Source organism: Odocoileus virginianus, unplaced genomic scaffold (assembly GCF_023699985.2).
Source record: "Odocoileus virginianus isolate 20LAN1187 ecotype Illinois unplaced genomic scaffold, Ovbor_1.2 Unplaced_Contig_14, whole genome shotgun sequence".
NCBI lineage: Eukaryota > Metazoa > Chordata > Mammalia > Artiodactyla > Cervidae > Odocoileus > Odocoileus virginianus.
This window is the reverse complement of record NW_027224331.1, coordinates 227,628-241,041: the sequence shown is the minus strand read 5'-3', so window position 1 is coordinate 241,041 and position 13,414 is coordinate 227,628. Positions and strand designations below refer to the sequence as shown.

Genomic DNA, 13,414 nt, shown 5'->3' with positions numbered 1-13,414 from the left:
ATTGGAAAGCTGACCCCAGGGGTTCTGACTTCCCCTCTGCCTCAAGTTCTGTCTTGGGTGGTCTGTACTAGGTACTGTTTGCCCTCCAGACTCCCCTTCCACCTTCCCACCCTGCACTGGGGCCTGGAGGCCAACCTCTCATAAACCACATCCCGGGGCCCTACCCTCAGTGTCCGCCTTTTTTGGCTACAAGGGAGGGATGAACAAGAGACTGGGGCCCTGCCTGCCTGTGCCATCAGGCCCCTCAGGCTGAAGCCATCGCTCCCCCTCCTCAGCACTGCGACTTCCCGCTGTTGCCCGCCAAGGGGGTCGCCACCTGGATGATCCGCCTAAACCCTGAATGTCCACAGTCCCTGCTTCCAGTTCTCTGTAGCTGCCCTTCCAGAACACAGCATTTGTTTCCTGCTGGGATCCTGACCACCACACAGAGCACGGGATGGAAAATGGTAGCAACAAGAACAAATACACTTGCAAGTACAAAGGCAAAAAACTAAACAAAATTAAAAGAAAAAAGCAAAGGGAGGGGAAAAAAAAAAAGAACCTAACATGACTAGAGAGCCACTCCCCAATCTGAAGCTCATGTCAGTCCCTCTTTTTTCAGTTTCATCAACTGGATCCAAAGAAAAGATGCGGGCAGCAAGAATAAAGTGACCACCTCTCCAGGGTCACTCCTCACAGCCATCTGCGGGCACAGGAGAGCAAGACCCAGGGGAACAGCGCTGCCCCATCCCAGCGCCCCTGTCTGGGGTGGGAGGGGGTGAGGCCACACAGCTCAGAACCTGCTAGTGGGCACTGCAGTGTGCCCACTGGCCAAGCAGACCCCAGGGACACACACATAAGTGGCCGTGGGGATCGCCTGGGATGTAGGTCTCAGTGTCTGATGCTGCTGCTCCAGAAGGATCAGACAGCACGGGGTCGGTACCCGGCAGGCACACGACAAACATGGGTATAATCACGGGTACAGCTCATCTAGCAGCTGGAAGGGCCTTCGGCAGCCTCATCTTCAGGCTGTTAAATACCAATCACCTAAGGACCTGGCTGGTTAACTCTCAAAAGACACTTAGGCTTAGCGAGCACTCAGACCTCTCCAGCAGCTCTTCTAATGTTTGACTCCAGTATGGTCAGAATATTGTTTTTTCCCCTTGCGTCCCAGCCAATGTGTCTGGTTTGGTTCGTTTCCAACCAAGCAAACATTCAGTGAAACAAACAAACAAACAAACCACGCTCAGCCCTGTACTTGGTCCTGTAGGGCCTGTTATATAAAGCAGAGGTTGTGTCCCCTAAAACCCCATGTCTTGGTAAGAAGGAAAGTGAGGGGCAAGATCAAACAGCATCTGCTGCCCTGTAGATAGCGGCAGGATTTGGGAAACTGGGAATCACAGGAGGCCCTGGAGCTGGGAAGCCTGCAAAGGCAGAGAGGGCATTATCTTCCCCACAGAAACCCCATGCTTTAAAGTCGTGCAGTGAAGATAGGAGAGGAAATTTGGAGGGTATCTCTAAGAGAACCGCAAAAAGAGCTTGAGGCTCATTACAAAGGCCCTTAATGAAAAGCATAAGAAAAAGTGGGTGGGTAGGTAGATCTTTAAATATACAAATGAAAGAGAAGTAAGATTTTTCTCTCCACATGGAACAAGTCAGAGGGAATTTGGCTCACTTAGCCCAGGAACCTCCTGATGATGTGGTTAGAGCAATCTCTGGAAAGAGTCACCTTCTCAAGTTTACCAGACCAGCAGAGCAACTTTGAGGATGACTTCTGGAACTCTGTCACCACAACCAAATGTGACTTCCATAGTTGACCGGAGGCCAGAGCTGAGAGCAAACAGCCCCGTTCAGGCAGCGAGGAAGGTGAGGGGCTGTGACAGTCAGGGTCACGGCTGACAGCTGGCTGCCATCAACTCCCTCAACGGGACCCACTCTCCATGCGCGCTGGGTACCCAGCACGTGAGCCACTCCCCTGGCCTGAGAACGCTGGACCCCAGCCTCCTTCCCTGCACCCCTAGAAGGCCGCTCACTTTCCTTCACCACCAGCAGGTGAGCACGGTACTCAGAGAATACAAGGAAATGAACATTACCCTGAGCAAACCCCAGCTGAGAAAGAAAGGATAATTAACGGAGAAGGATGAGAAAAGAGGAGGGAAACCCTCTCGGAGCAGAGAGCTCAGTGTGGTTTGGGGCCGTTCCCCCACCACCTTCCGCTGATCAGATGGGGGCGGGATGGGTTGTGGCTGCGCAGGGATGGCCCGGAAGTGACCTCGGGGTACAGGCGGGACGGAGGGAGCCACGGCCACCGCTGCCGCCCCGGGAGGCCCGGCCCGGGGCCCACGGCCTCACCTGGGTTTGGGAAGGCCTGAAGGCAGAATCGAAGCCACTCTGCAGGGAGTCCAGGAAGGGCTGGACCTTGTAGAGGCCGTGCGTGGTCTGGCTGGAGCGGAAGGCCACGACGTGGAAGTACTTGAGGATCTTCTCGAAGCGGGCCTGGCTCATGACCAGCGCGAGGCTGCGGTTGCTATAGAAGCCGCCGCTCCAGATGCTGAGGACCGACTCGCAGTGGGAGGTGCTGGTGGAGATGACGTAGCCCAGGAACGCCTTCATCTCCGGCAGCGTCACGTCTGCCCAGGCTCCGTCGCTCCCGAAGCGCTCCTGGAACTTCTTGGCGTACAGGTTGGTCTGCACCACCATGTTCTTGAGGACGTTGTCAGGGACGAAGAGCTGGAAGAAGTCCATGGCGCTGGCGCTGGGGGGCATCTTCCGGGTGGGACCTGGACAGGCAGGCCAAGCGCTACTGCTGCGGCCAACCGCGTCCCCAAACCGGGCCTCCGCCCGAGCGCCCGCGCCCCCACGCCCTCCCGGGAGGACCCAGACACCCATCCGGAAGCCGTCCTGCCCACTCTCCAGACAGGACACCCCGCTGCTGCTCTCTGGGCCCCTTGTCCCCACCGAATCCTGCACACGCCTCCCCATCCCGCCCCCACAGACCCGGCAAACCCAGAAACAGGATCAGAAGAGAAAGACGCACAGGGGAGGGCGGTGGAGACCCAAAGACACCCGGAACTCGGAACAAAGAGCTCGGCGTGTCTTCCTGGCTCTCATTTCCTTCTTAATTGACTTTGGAATGCTTTTTGCCACTTGGGGCCTGAAAGATTCCGTTCAGGTGAGAGCAATTTATCAGGCACTCTACTTGGTGACTCTAAGTTTATTAGTAAATAAATCTGAAGGGGCTTATTTAGATAATTTCACCAATGCCATAAAAAGGTTTTACAAATGCAAGGACAGTCTTTAGAAACACACACACATACACACATCCTTAAGAAACATCACTTTCAACTCCAGGGAAACCAGGCTAACGGTCTGTAGAGACTTAAAGGGGACAAGTTTGCTTCCGTTGCATCTTTATGAGCTGTGCTCTGCTTAGTCACTCACTTGTGTCTGAGTCTTTGCGACCACATGGACTGTAGCCCACTGGGCTCCCCTGCCCATGGGGATTCTCCAGGGGATCTTCCCAACCCAGGGATCGAACCTAGGTCTCTCACACTGTAGGCAGATTCTTTACCATCTGAGGCACCAGGGAAGCCCTAATGATTTCTAATAAAAGCTGTGCAGATTCTTCAGAACTTTAACCCCAGCCCCACCCTAACCTTTCTCTACTACTGATTTAGACAGTCTCTGAAAAACAACTTTTCAACAGCAAAATTAATGCTGACAATGTACAGGAGACATCCGAGGTCTTACTAATAAATTCAGATGGGCAGACTTGGGAAGTGAAATCCTAAATTTCCTTCTCACTGGCTGCACAGTCTTGGGCAGCTTTCATCTCTCCTCGTAAAATGGGCAGCGAGAGCAGCCCCACTGTGCTGTCTGTGGGGCAGGGAGCGCACCCAACACAGCGCCTGGCCCTGCAGAGGGTACCTATGACTGGGTAACCTCTGCTGAGACAGTACCCAGGGAAGCCAGGGACAGCGGCCTGAGGGCTAGAGAGTGCTCTAGTTGCCCTCATTTTACAGAAGAAACCAAGGCCCAGAGAGCAAAGTGGCCACCATATCTTCTTTCACCAGTCGTTTCTTAGAAGGGCTCCAGAGAGTCCTGGTGCAACGGGCACTGGCCCAGGCCAACTGGACAATGAGGCTGGGAAGACGGGCTCTGCTCCACAGCCACCCTGCTGGAAATAATTTTATTTCAGCGAACCTTGCAGCTGCTGGTGGGTGAAGTTATAAATTATTCAGGGGTAGCTCTCAAAAAGGAGGAAAACCAGCATTTTAATTGCTACATCATGCTGAGTAAGCAGAATGAAATTGTCTCTTCCAAAAGTTATGTTTAAAGTCATTTTGCCTCCCAGGCCATTTCAAAATGAATTCACACAGCAGACCCAGGCCTGGCCAACTGCTTAATGAAGAAACTAGGAAGTAGCAGATACCCTTTTAATTATTTAATTTGATTTACAAGCAGCCTCTATGGCTTCCTTCAGTAGTTGTGATTCTTCACATGTGAAGTTGTTATGGGCAGTAACTGGGAGGGAAGGAGGGCAGGGAAAGTGGGTCCCTGCCATCAACTAACAGAGCCCTGAAGGTGGGCAGATCCCCAGCCAAGGTGAGACTCCCTCACTTTTGATTCACTGACCAAGAGTTTTTCCAGGGATTAACTGTGCAGTCCCCCCATCCTGTGAGCCATCAGCCCACTCTGCAGGTGAGGAAACAGGAGCTCAGGCGTGTGAAGACAACCCCAAGGCCACCCACCACTGAGGCCTTACAGTGGTGACCTTTGACCCACAGAGCCCAGGGCCAGCCCAGTCGCCTGCTGCTGCCGGTGCTTACAAACCCCACCCTCCTCTCATCCAGCGGGGATGTGGCTGTCTGCACACAGCAAGCTCACAGCTGGAGCCAGGTGCTGAGCCCTCCCACCGCAGGACCTCCCTCCGCCTCTGCAGTGGGCCAAGAAGGGTCCCAGAGCACAGCCAGGAGCAACTCTGGAGGGAAAGGAGACTCTTGCTTGCAAAAAGGCAAAAGTAGCATGAGATGGGGGAGGGTCGGGGGGAGAGTGGTGCCTGCCCAGGTTGATCCTGGTGTCCAGCTAATACACTCACACAGTCCTGTCCCCCCACCACTGCCACCCCTCCATGGTCTCACCAAGCCTTTCCGTCAAGGTCCATCACCACCACGAACCTGGTTTCCTCACCCTCCAGGGGAGCAAACCCAGGACCCCACAGACCAGGGGCACTGACAGTCGCTCAGCAAAGCTCCACCCCCCAGTGAGGAAAACAACCTCAGCAGCAACTACAAAAGCAGATGCCCCATTTGTAAAGGAGACTGTCACCCAAGGGTGGCAGGGAATATCACACTAGGGTGTCGTGGTCCCCTCAGCAACAGAAAGGAGTAAGAGCAGTATTTGGTCCCCAGCAAGTTCTCGATGTGGTGAGGGGAGCAGGCAGCGGAGAGTGACCAGGTGGTGTCTGGCTGCGGGAGGCTTGCCCACAAGACGACCCTGAATCCAGATCCCGGGGACAGGTCTGAAGGGGCCATGTGGGATAGGCTGCATGGGTGGAAAGGCGTCAGCCGAGGGGGGTGGGGGTGGGGATTTCAGAGTCTTTCAGGCAGAGAGACTGTCTCGCGCAGAGGCCCTGGGCCCAGAGCCAGCGGCTCACATTTGGTGGACTGTGCAGGAGGACGAGCAGCCGGAGGTGTCGAGGGGTACAGGGCCTGGGCTGCCCCAGGGCTGGGTCGGTGATGCACCATGAGCACGTGGACCACACTTGAGGGGGTCCCTTGCTGCACATGGAGTGGGTGCGGTCTGGGGCTACTCCTGAAGTCGCCGGCTCAGCAGAGATCCGGCAGAGCAGGTGGGTGGCCAGGGCACGCCCCTCTGTCGGCTCCTCACCGAGTGTCCTCCAGGTGGGCTGGGCACAGCCAAGGACAACCGGTGAGTGAGGCCGTGGGGAGCCTAAGCCCATGGTTGGAGGCCTCCTTCCACCAGCAGCCACACTCACCTCTCACTTTCATTTGTACAGGATAGGCAACGAAGGTTCATCCCTTAAACTGTGCCTGAACTGAAACCCCAGGTTCCCACTGTCCCTCCCCTTGGCTCCTCCCTGCCAGTCCCCCAGTGATCTCAGAAACCTGAACCACCACGAAGCCCTGGTCTCCTGCACCCCTTATCTCCCCCGCAGCACGTCCTGCCCCACCTCCACACCGTGCAACCAAGCAGCCCCTGCAGCTCCCCGACGCACGTGGCTGCCACCTCTGGCCTGAACAAGGAAAACAGCCTCCCCCAAGGGCATGCCCCTCCCCAAATTATTGATGGCAACAGGGAAATTATTTTAAAAACACAAACTGAATCACAATACTCTGCTGCTTAATGAAAATACCCTCATGCTTTCTCACTGCACTAAAAGCTAGTCCAGATTCCTTGCAAAGACTTTAGGGTCTGGGGCCCTTCGTGCCCTACCCCCAGACTCATCTGGGACCACTCTCTGTGCCGAGCAGGCACAGAGCTCACAAGCAGAGCTGGTGCCAGGCCTGGGTCCTGGCATCTGCTTCCACGGCAGGGCCTGCCTCCCCTTGGCCTCCACATTCATTATGCGTTCCCCCCATTGGCTTTCCTGCCCTCCCAACGGGGCTTCTCAGTCTCAGCCCTCACAGGTCTCCCTCCTCGTGTGCATCAGCCCACAGTGTTTTGTTAGAAACTCACCCTTGCTTTGTCTGCTCTGCTGTCCCGCCCTCAGAGGTCAAGGCTGTCGTGTCACCTTGCATCCTCGGAGCCGCTACATGGTATGTTCAAAACATCCCTGCTGAGGGTGGATGGAAAGCAAGTGGAGGAGGAAGGAGCCAGGCTCCCCGAGGAGCAGAGGCATCAGTGCTGAGCCCCCTGGGCAGGGTCTGGTGTCAGGACAGCGGCCCCCGTGCTGACCCCTGTGCTGATGTGCCCGGTGGTCAGGTCAGGTCAGCCAGGAGCTCGTGTGTGTAGAGAAGACCTGGACGGGTGGGCAGGGCAGGACGGGGCTGGCACTCCACTGGCCTCCTCGGCGGGGTGGCCAGGTGAGCCCTGGGTGGGAGAGGCTTGTGCATGGGCATGATGTGGGAGGGGTGCATGACAGAAACCCACCAGGTGCCCAGCTTGGGGTCTTGTTGGGTTTGATTTCCTCACTTTCTCCCTGAACTGAGAGAAACTGTTGGAGAACTCCTCCTGGCCCTTCTGCATCTTCTGATGTCTTTTTTCCCCCTCTCTGTCACAGCTGCTGGCTGTGTGACCTTAGGCATGCCAGACAACCTCTCTCCGTCTTAAACTGGAGTAAGAACCACCCCACTGAGACGCGGGTCCCAGTGCCAAGGAAGCCGTTCCTGCTGCTCCCTCCCTCCAGACCCAAGGCCAGTGGGCACCCCGCATGTGGCACTGACCCCCACCTCCGCACCATCTGGAAGAAAAGGCTGGCTTTGTGTGCTTTTGTAAGCACAACCATTTAGAGACTGACGCTTTCATTTTGAGATGAGATTTGCATTTTGCACATACTCGCACTTTTTGGTACAACTAGTCAGCAGTGTGGCAACGTATATGAGAAACACAATATTTTGAATTAATGATTTAAAAATAATAAAATAAGTTCTCCCCAGGCCAAATCAAACAGACATAAAAATATAACCGCAATGTCCTGCATTGTCACAAAAGTATTCCTCTTGTCTGAGACATGAAAAAAAGTTAAGGCATGGGACTTTCCTGGTTGCCCAGTGGCTAAGACTCCATGCTCCCAATGCAGGGGGCCTGGGTTCCATCCCTGGCCAGGGAACTGAGATCCCATATGCCACAACCAGGGCCTGGGATTGCCAAACAGGCAAGTTTTGCCTGGAGTACAAAATAAAGCAGGGCAAAGGCTGATAGAGTTTTGCCAAGAAAACATACTGGTCATAGCAAACGCCCTCTTCCGACAACACAAGAGAAGACTCTACACATGGATATCACCAGATGTTCAATACTGAAATCAGACTGATTATATTCTTAGCAGTTGAAGATGAAGAAGCTCTATACAGTCAGCAAAAACAAGACCAGGAGTGGACTGTGGCTCAGATCATGAACCCCTTGTTGCCAAATTCAGACTTCAATTGAAGAAAGTAGAGAAAACCACTAGACCATTCAGGTATGACCTAAATCAAATCACTTACAATTATACAGTTGAAGTGACAAATAGATTCAAGGGCTCGGATCTGATGGACAGAGTACCTGAAGGACCATAGATGGAGACTTGTAACATTGTACAGGAGGCCATGATCACCTGTGTAATTCTTTTTCGTGTTCCAAGAAAAGAGAAATGCAAAAAGGTAAAAAGGTTGTCTGAGGAGGTCTTACAGATAGCTGAGAAAAGAGAAACAAAAGGCGAAGGAGAAAAGGAAAGATATTCCCATCTGAATGCAGTTCCAAAGAATAGCAAGGAGAGATAAGAAAGCCTTCCTCAGTGATCAATGCAAAGAAATATAGGAAAACAATAGAATGGGAAAGAAAATTAGAGATACCAAGGGAACATTTCATGCAAAGATGAGGCACAATAAAGGACAGAAATGGTATGGACCTAACAGAAGCAGAAGATATTAAGAAGAGGTGGCAAGAATACACAGAAGAACTATACAAAAAAGATCTTCATGACCCAGATAACCACGATGATGTGATCACTCACCTAGAGCCAGACATCCTGGAGTGCAAAGTCAAGTGGGCCTTAGGAAGCATCACTACAAACAAAGCTAGTGGAGGTGATGGAATTCCAGCTGAGCTATTTCAAATCCTGAAAGATGGTGCTGTGAAACAGATGCACTCAATGTTCCAGCAAAGGTGGAAAACTCTGCAGTGGCCACAGGGCTGGAAAAGGTCAGTTTTCATTCCAATCCCAAAGAAAGGCAATGCCAAAGAATGCTCAAACTACCGCACAATTGCACTCATCTCACACGCTAGTAAAGTAATGCTCAAAATTCTTCAAGCCAGGCTTCAACAGTATGTGAACTGAGAACTTCCAGATGTTCAAGCTGGTTTTAGAAAAGGCAGAGGAACTCAGAGATCAAATTGCCAACATCCTCTGGATCATCAAAAAAAACAAGAGAGTTCCAGAAAAATATCTATTTCCACTTCATTGACTATGCCAAAGCCTTTGACTGTGTGGATCACAACAAAGTGTGGAAAATTCTTAAAAAGATGGGAATACCAGACCACCTGACCTGCCTCCAGAGAAATCTGTATGCAGGTCAAGAAGCAACATTTAGAACTGGACATGGAACAACAGACTGGTTCCAAATAGGAAAAGGAGTACGTCAAGGCTGTATATAGTCACCCTGCTTATTTAACTTATATGCAGAGTACATCATGAGAAACGCTGGGCTGGAAGAAGCACAAGCTGCTATCAAGATTGCTGTGAGAAATATCAATAACCTCAAATATGCAGATGATACCACCCTTATGGCAGAAAGTGAAGAGGAACTAAAAAGCCTCTTGATGAAAGTGAAAGAGGAGAGTGAAAAAGTTGGCTTAAAGCTCAACATTCAGAAAACTAAGATCATGGCATCTGGTCCCATCACTTCATGGCAAATAGATGGGGAAACAATGGAAAGAGTGACAGACTTTATTTTCTTGGGCTCCAAAATCACTGCAGATGGTGACTGCAGCCATGAAATTAAAAGACGCTTGCTCCTTGGAAGGAAAGCTATGACAAACCTAGACAGCATATTAAAAAGCAGAGATATCACTTTGCCAACAAAGGTCTGTATAGTCAAAGCTATGGTTTTCCAGTAGTCATGTATGGATGTGAGAGTTGGACCATAAAGAAAGCTGAGCGCCAAAGAACTGATGCTTTTGAACTGTGGTACTGGAGAAGACTCTTGAGAGTCCCTTGGACTGCAAGGAAGTCAAACCAGTCCATCCTAAAGGAAATCAGTCCTGAATATTCACTGGAAGAACTGATGCTGAAGCTGAAGCTCCAATACTTTGGCTCCTTGATGCGAAAGGCTGACCCATTGGAAAAGACCCTGATCCTGGGAAAGACTGAAGGCAGGAGGAGGAAGGGGACGACAGAGGATGAGATGGTTGGATGGCATTACCAACTTGATGGACATAAGTTTGAGCAAGCTCCGGGAGTTGGTGATGGGACAGGGAAGAGTGGCCTGCTGCAGTCCATGGGATCGAAAAGAGTTGGACACAACTGAGCGACTGAAGTGAACTGAATAAGTAAAAAGAATTTCAAAAAAACCGCCTAACAGTCCATAAATGCGTGACACAGAAAACAGGCGGACCTGTTGTTCTCACTGCCAGCTACAACTGGTCTTCATCTTCAGCAGAAGTAATCATCCTGTCTCTGGCATTCTTCTTTCCTTCTCCTGGTGGCTGGCATGCAGGGCAAGCCAGCTATTTGACAAACACCTGAGATCCAAGTTGCACCTGCAGAATGCAGTCAGACGGCCACTTGAAAGTGCTAAAGCCTCCTGCCTTGGGGAACTTTGTTCACTGCTAAGTGACGGGTAAGAAACACAATTCACAGCTGGATTCAGGGGTCTCCGTGCAGGGGAAGGGGTCTTGGCTGGGAGTCCTGGTCGTGCTCCCGACATCCCCAGACCTGTGGCTGGGGGTGGGAGGATAACCTGCCCCATGCTAGTGGGCAACTGTGGGCACCAAGCCTCCCCCTTCTGTATAGGTCTGATCTGCAAAGCTTACCAACACATGAAATGAGCTCAGATCACTGCTGGTGCCCCCTAAATGGTGCCTTCCAAAAGAGGACTGTCAATGGTAACCATGCTCCACAGCCATTAGAAAACCTCAGAAACCTGGCCGGAAAACCCCAAGGAAGCATCAGTTATGTACTGTATCAGCTGCAGGACTTCCTTTGGGGACACACAACAGTAGACGCTGTGCACACCTGTGTGAGCGCATGTGTAAGCGTGTGTGTGCAGTCTTCCTCAACCTAATGTGGCACAGTGGCTGGCCAAGAAGTTGACAACAAAGAAAACAGCTTTGGAATCAGGCACCCGAGTCAATGATGCTCATAGGAAATAGGTCATAGAATAGCAGTGTGCAGTCCCTATAGAAAGAGGCTAACTTGTGGACTAATAGAGACACTGAAACCATAACCTTGACCAGCAATCATAAGACAAAGCACTGGTACACAGAGAAGGGATGACATGCTACCTTCAGAAACATTCAGTGTATGCGACACATACGCACATGTAAGAAATCGCCTGTCCCACAGAAAACAAGATTTACGTGTGAGAGCCAACACCAGTGTCTTAACTTCAGAGCAGTCAACCTGCTCTGAAGCATCTCCTGGCTGTTCACTGCGGGGCAGAAGTGCCGTGATCACCGCAACGAGCACTGAGCGGAGGCAGCCACTGCGGGGGGAGGACGGCAGCCCCCTCCCCTGGGTGCCCTCCTGCGGCTCCCCCAGGTCCAAGGACCCCTGTGTCCTCTCGGTCTGCAGCAGTGGTTTCCTACAGTCAAGCTCATGCGCACAGGCCATTCTCCAGACTCAGTGGAGAGAGATCAGGTCAGATGTGTTTGTACAGGCAGAACAAGGAACTCTGACTCCTCTCACCAGATCTGGTTCTCGACCTAAGTAGTAAGGTAATAACAACTCGGGCAAGGCTGTAAACTGTGTGCCTGGCACCGTGCTGCCGCTCAGCAGACTCAGATGTCAGTCAGCTGCATCACAGATCTCACTGTAACTGCAGTCCCTTACTGGCAGTAACACAAAGGCCAGGAGATGACAAGGCTATTCTGTGACAGTTCCTGTGTCTGCGAGTCGTGCCGTAGACACTCCTGAGAAAGCATGGCCCGGCTCCCTTCCCCAGCCTCAACCAGGCCCACTCTGCCCCTCCATACCAGGCTCACTCAACCCTCCGGGCCTGAACCAGGTTGATCCCACTGAGATCTTCTTCCGCCAAACCCACAGCTTTCCCTTCTCCTTCAAGCTGAGGAGGGAGATGTGTGTTAAGGATGGGCTTGTGTACAGCTGGGGCTGGGGTGGGGAGCTGTCCTGCTCTGGATTCTGTGTCTATCTGAACCTCCGGGAAGCTGCTGTTTCTCTGGCTTGCAGTTTTTCATTGGTAACTTGCCTCATCTCCCTTCCAAGATTAATGCAACAATAAGACAATGGTGTAAGTAATTTTGAGGAATATAAATAATCGTATTAGTGAGTCTCTTATCATGATTCTGAAATAGGTGCCATCTAGCAAAGTTGAGGCCCTGGACTGCTCCCAGCTCCATGACTCGCCAGGCGAGTGACCTTGGGCCCATTCCTTAACCTCTTTGTCTTGGTCTATTTGGGCTTCTAGAACAGAATACCACCGGCTGGGTGGCTCAGACAACAAAATTTTACTTCTCACAGTTCTGGAATCCAGAAGAGTGGGTCAGATCATGTGCAGGCAGATTCAGTGTCTGGCGGGGGCCACCTCCTGGTTCACAGGGGTGTGTCTCCCTGCTGAGACCCCTGGGCCTAAGCACATCCCAAAGTCCCACTTCCTCACAGCTTCACACGGCAGGGATTAGGTTTCAGCACATGAATTTGGGGGCACAAGCTTTCAGTCTACAGCACTCTCTGAGCTGCAGTCTGTTGGCAAAGGGAATGAAATTCAGAGCTGGGGTGAAGATGAAGTGGGGCAACGCATGTGAAGAGCCTCAGGTGCGTCTCACACACCTGACACCCAGAATTGGTGCCTCATCACCTGCAGACAGCATCCTGCAACCCTGCATCCTGGCTTCTGTCCCTCTACCCGGAGTTCACTTACTGGACGCTGCCACAAAATAGCAGCCTCAGTGGCCACCTTCTGTGTTTCATTTAGACGCTGTGTCTATTTCTCATAGGAGGCTATATTTTTAAGGCTCGGCTTGGATACAGAAAGGACAGGAGTGTTTTTCCCCACTTGAGCAGAACCTGGCAGGGAGGAGCCATCCAGGGCCCAATCACCTCCAGTCCCAGTTCGTGTAGGATGGCTAGCGATGATGGGCCCCCAGAGGCTGCATCAACCTCTTCCATCACTCCCCAGCTTTCCCTGTCTCCACCACACCCACCACAGCTCTTCATCTCTGGTCACACCAGGTTTGGGCCTGATCTCCACCCACCTGGGGCACCGTTTCCTCCTCAGGCTCCTTCCCCAGACCCACCTCCTCCTGTTCATGAGGCCTCAGCTGAGCCCACTGAGATCCCCAACTTGCCACCAGCCCTGGCCAGTTCCAGCCAGCATGGCACCCCCACCCCCGGAGCATTCCAGTCCCTCCTCCACGAAAGGAGACAGGAAGGGACCGTGCCCTCAGCTGCTGGGGGAGGAGCAATGAAAAGAGTGTCACCATTCCAGGCTTCAAGTGCGCCCTTGACCAGACAGAAAACCCTGGCGTGCTGCTGGAGGGTACCCTTGGCATCAGGCACCACAACTGATGTGCAACGGGCACACTGACCCTGCAACAG

The 13,414-nt window shown here is 52.4% G+C and overlaps 1 protein-coding gene across 1 annotated transcript in view; it reads right to left on the bottom strand.

Moving 5' to 3' along the window:
• PGBD5 (piggyBac transposable element derived 5) overlaps positions 1 to 13,414 on the bottom strand; it is a 96,622-nt gene that overhangs the window by 39,515 nt on the left and 43,693 nt on the right. Inside the window, exon 2 of the mRNA XM_070464087.1 lies at positions 2,332 to 2,759. Within this exon, the coding sequence (XP_070320188.1) occupies positions 2,332 to 2,759 (428 nt within the window). The remainder of the gene's footprint in view (positions 1 to 2,331; positions 2,760 to 13,414) is intronic.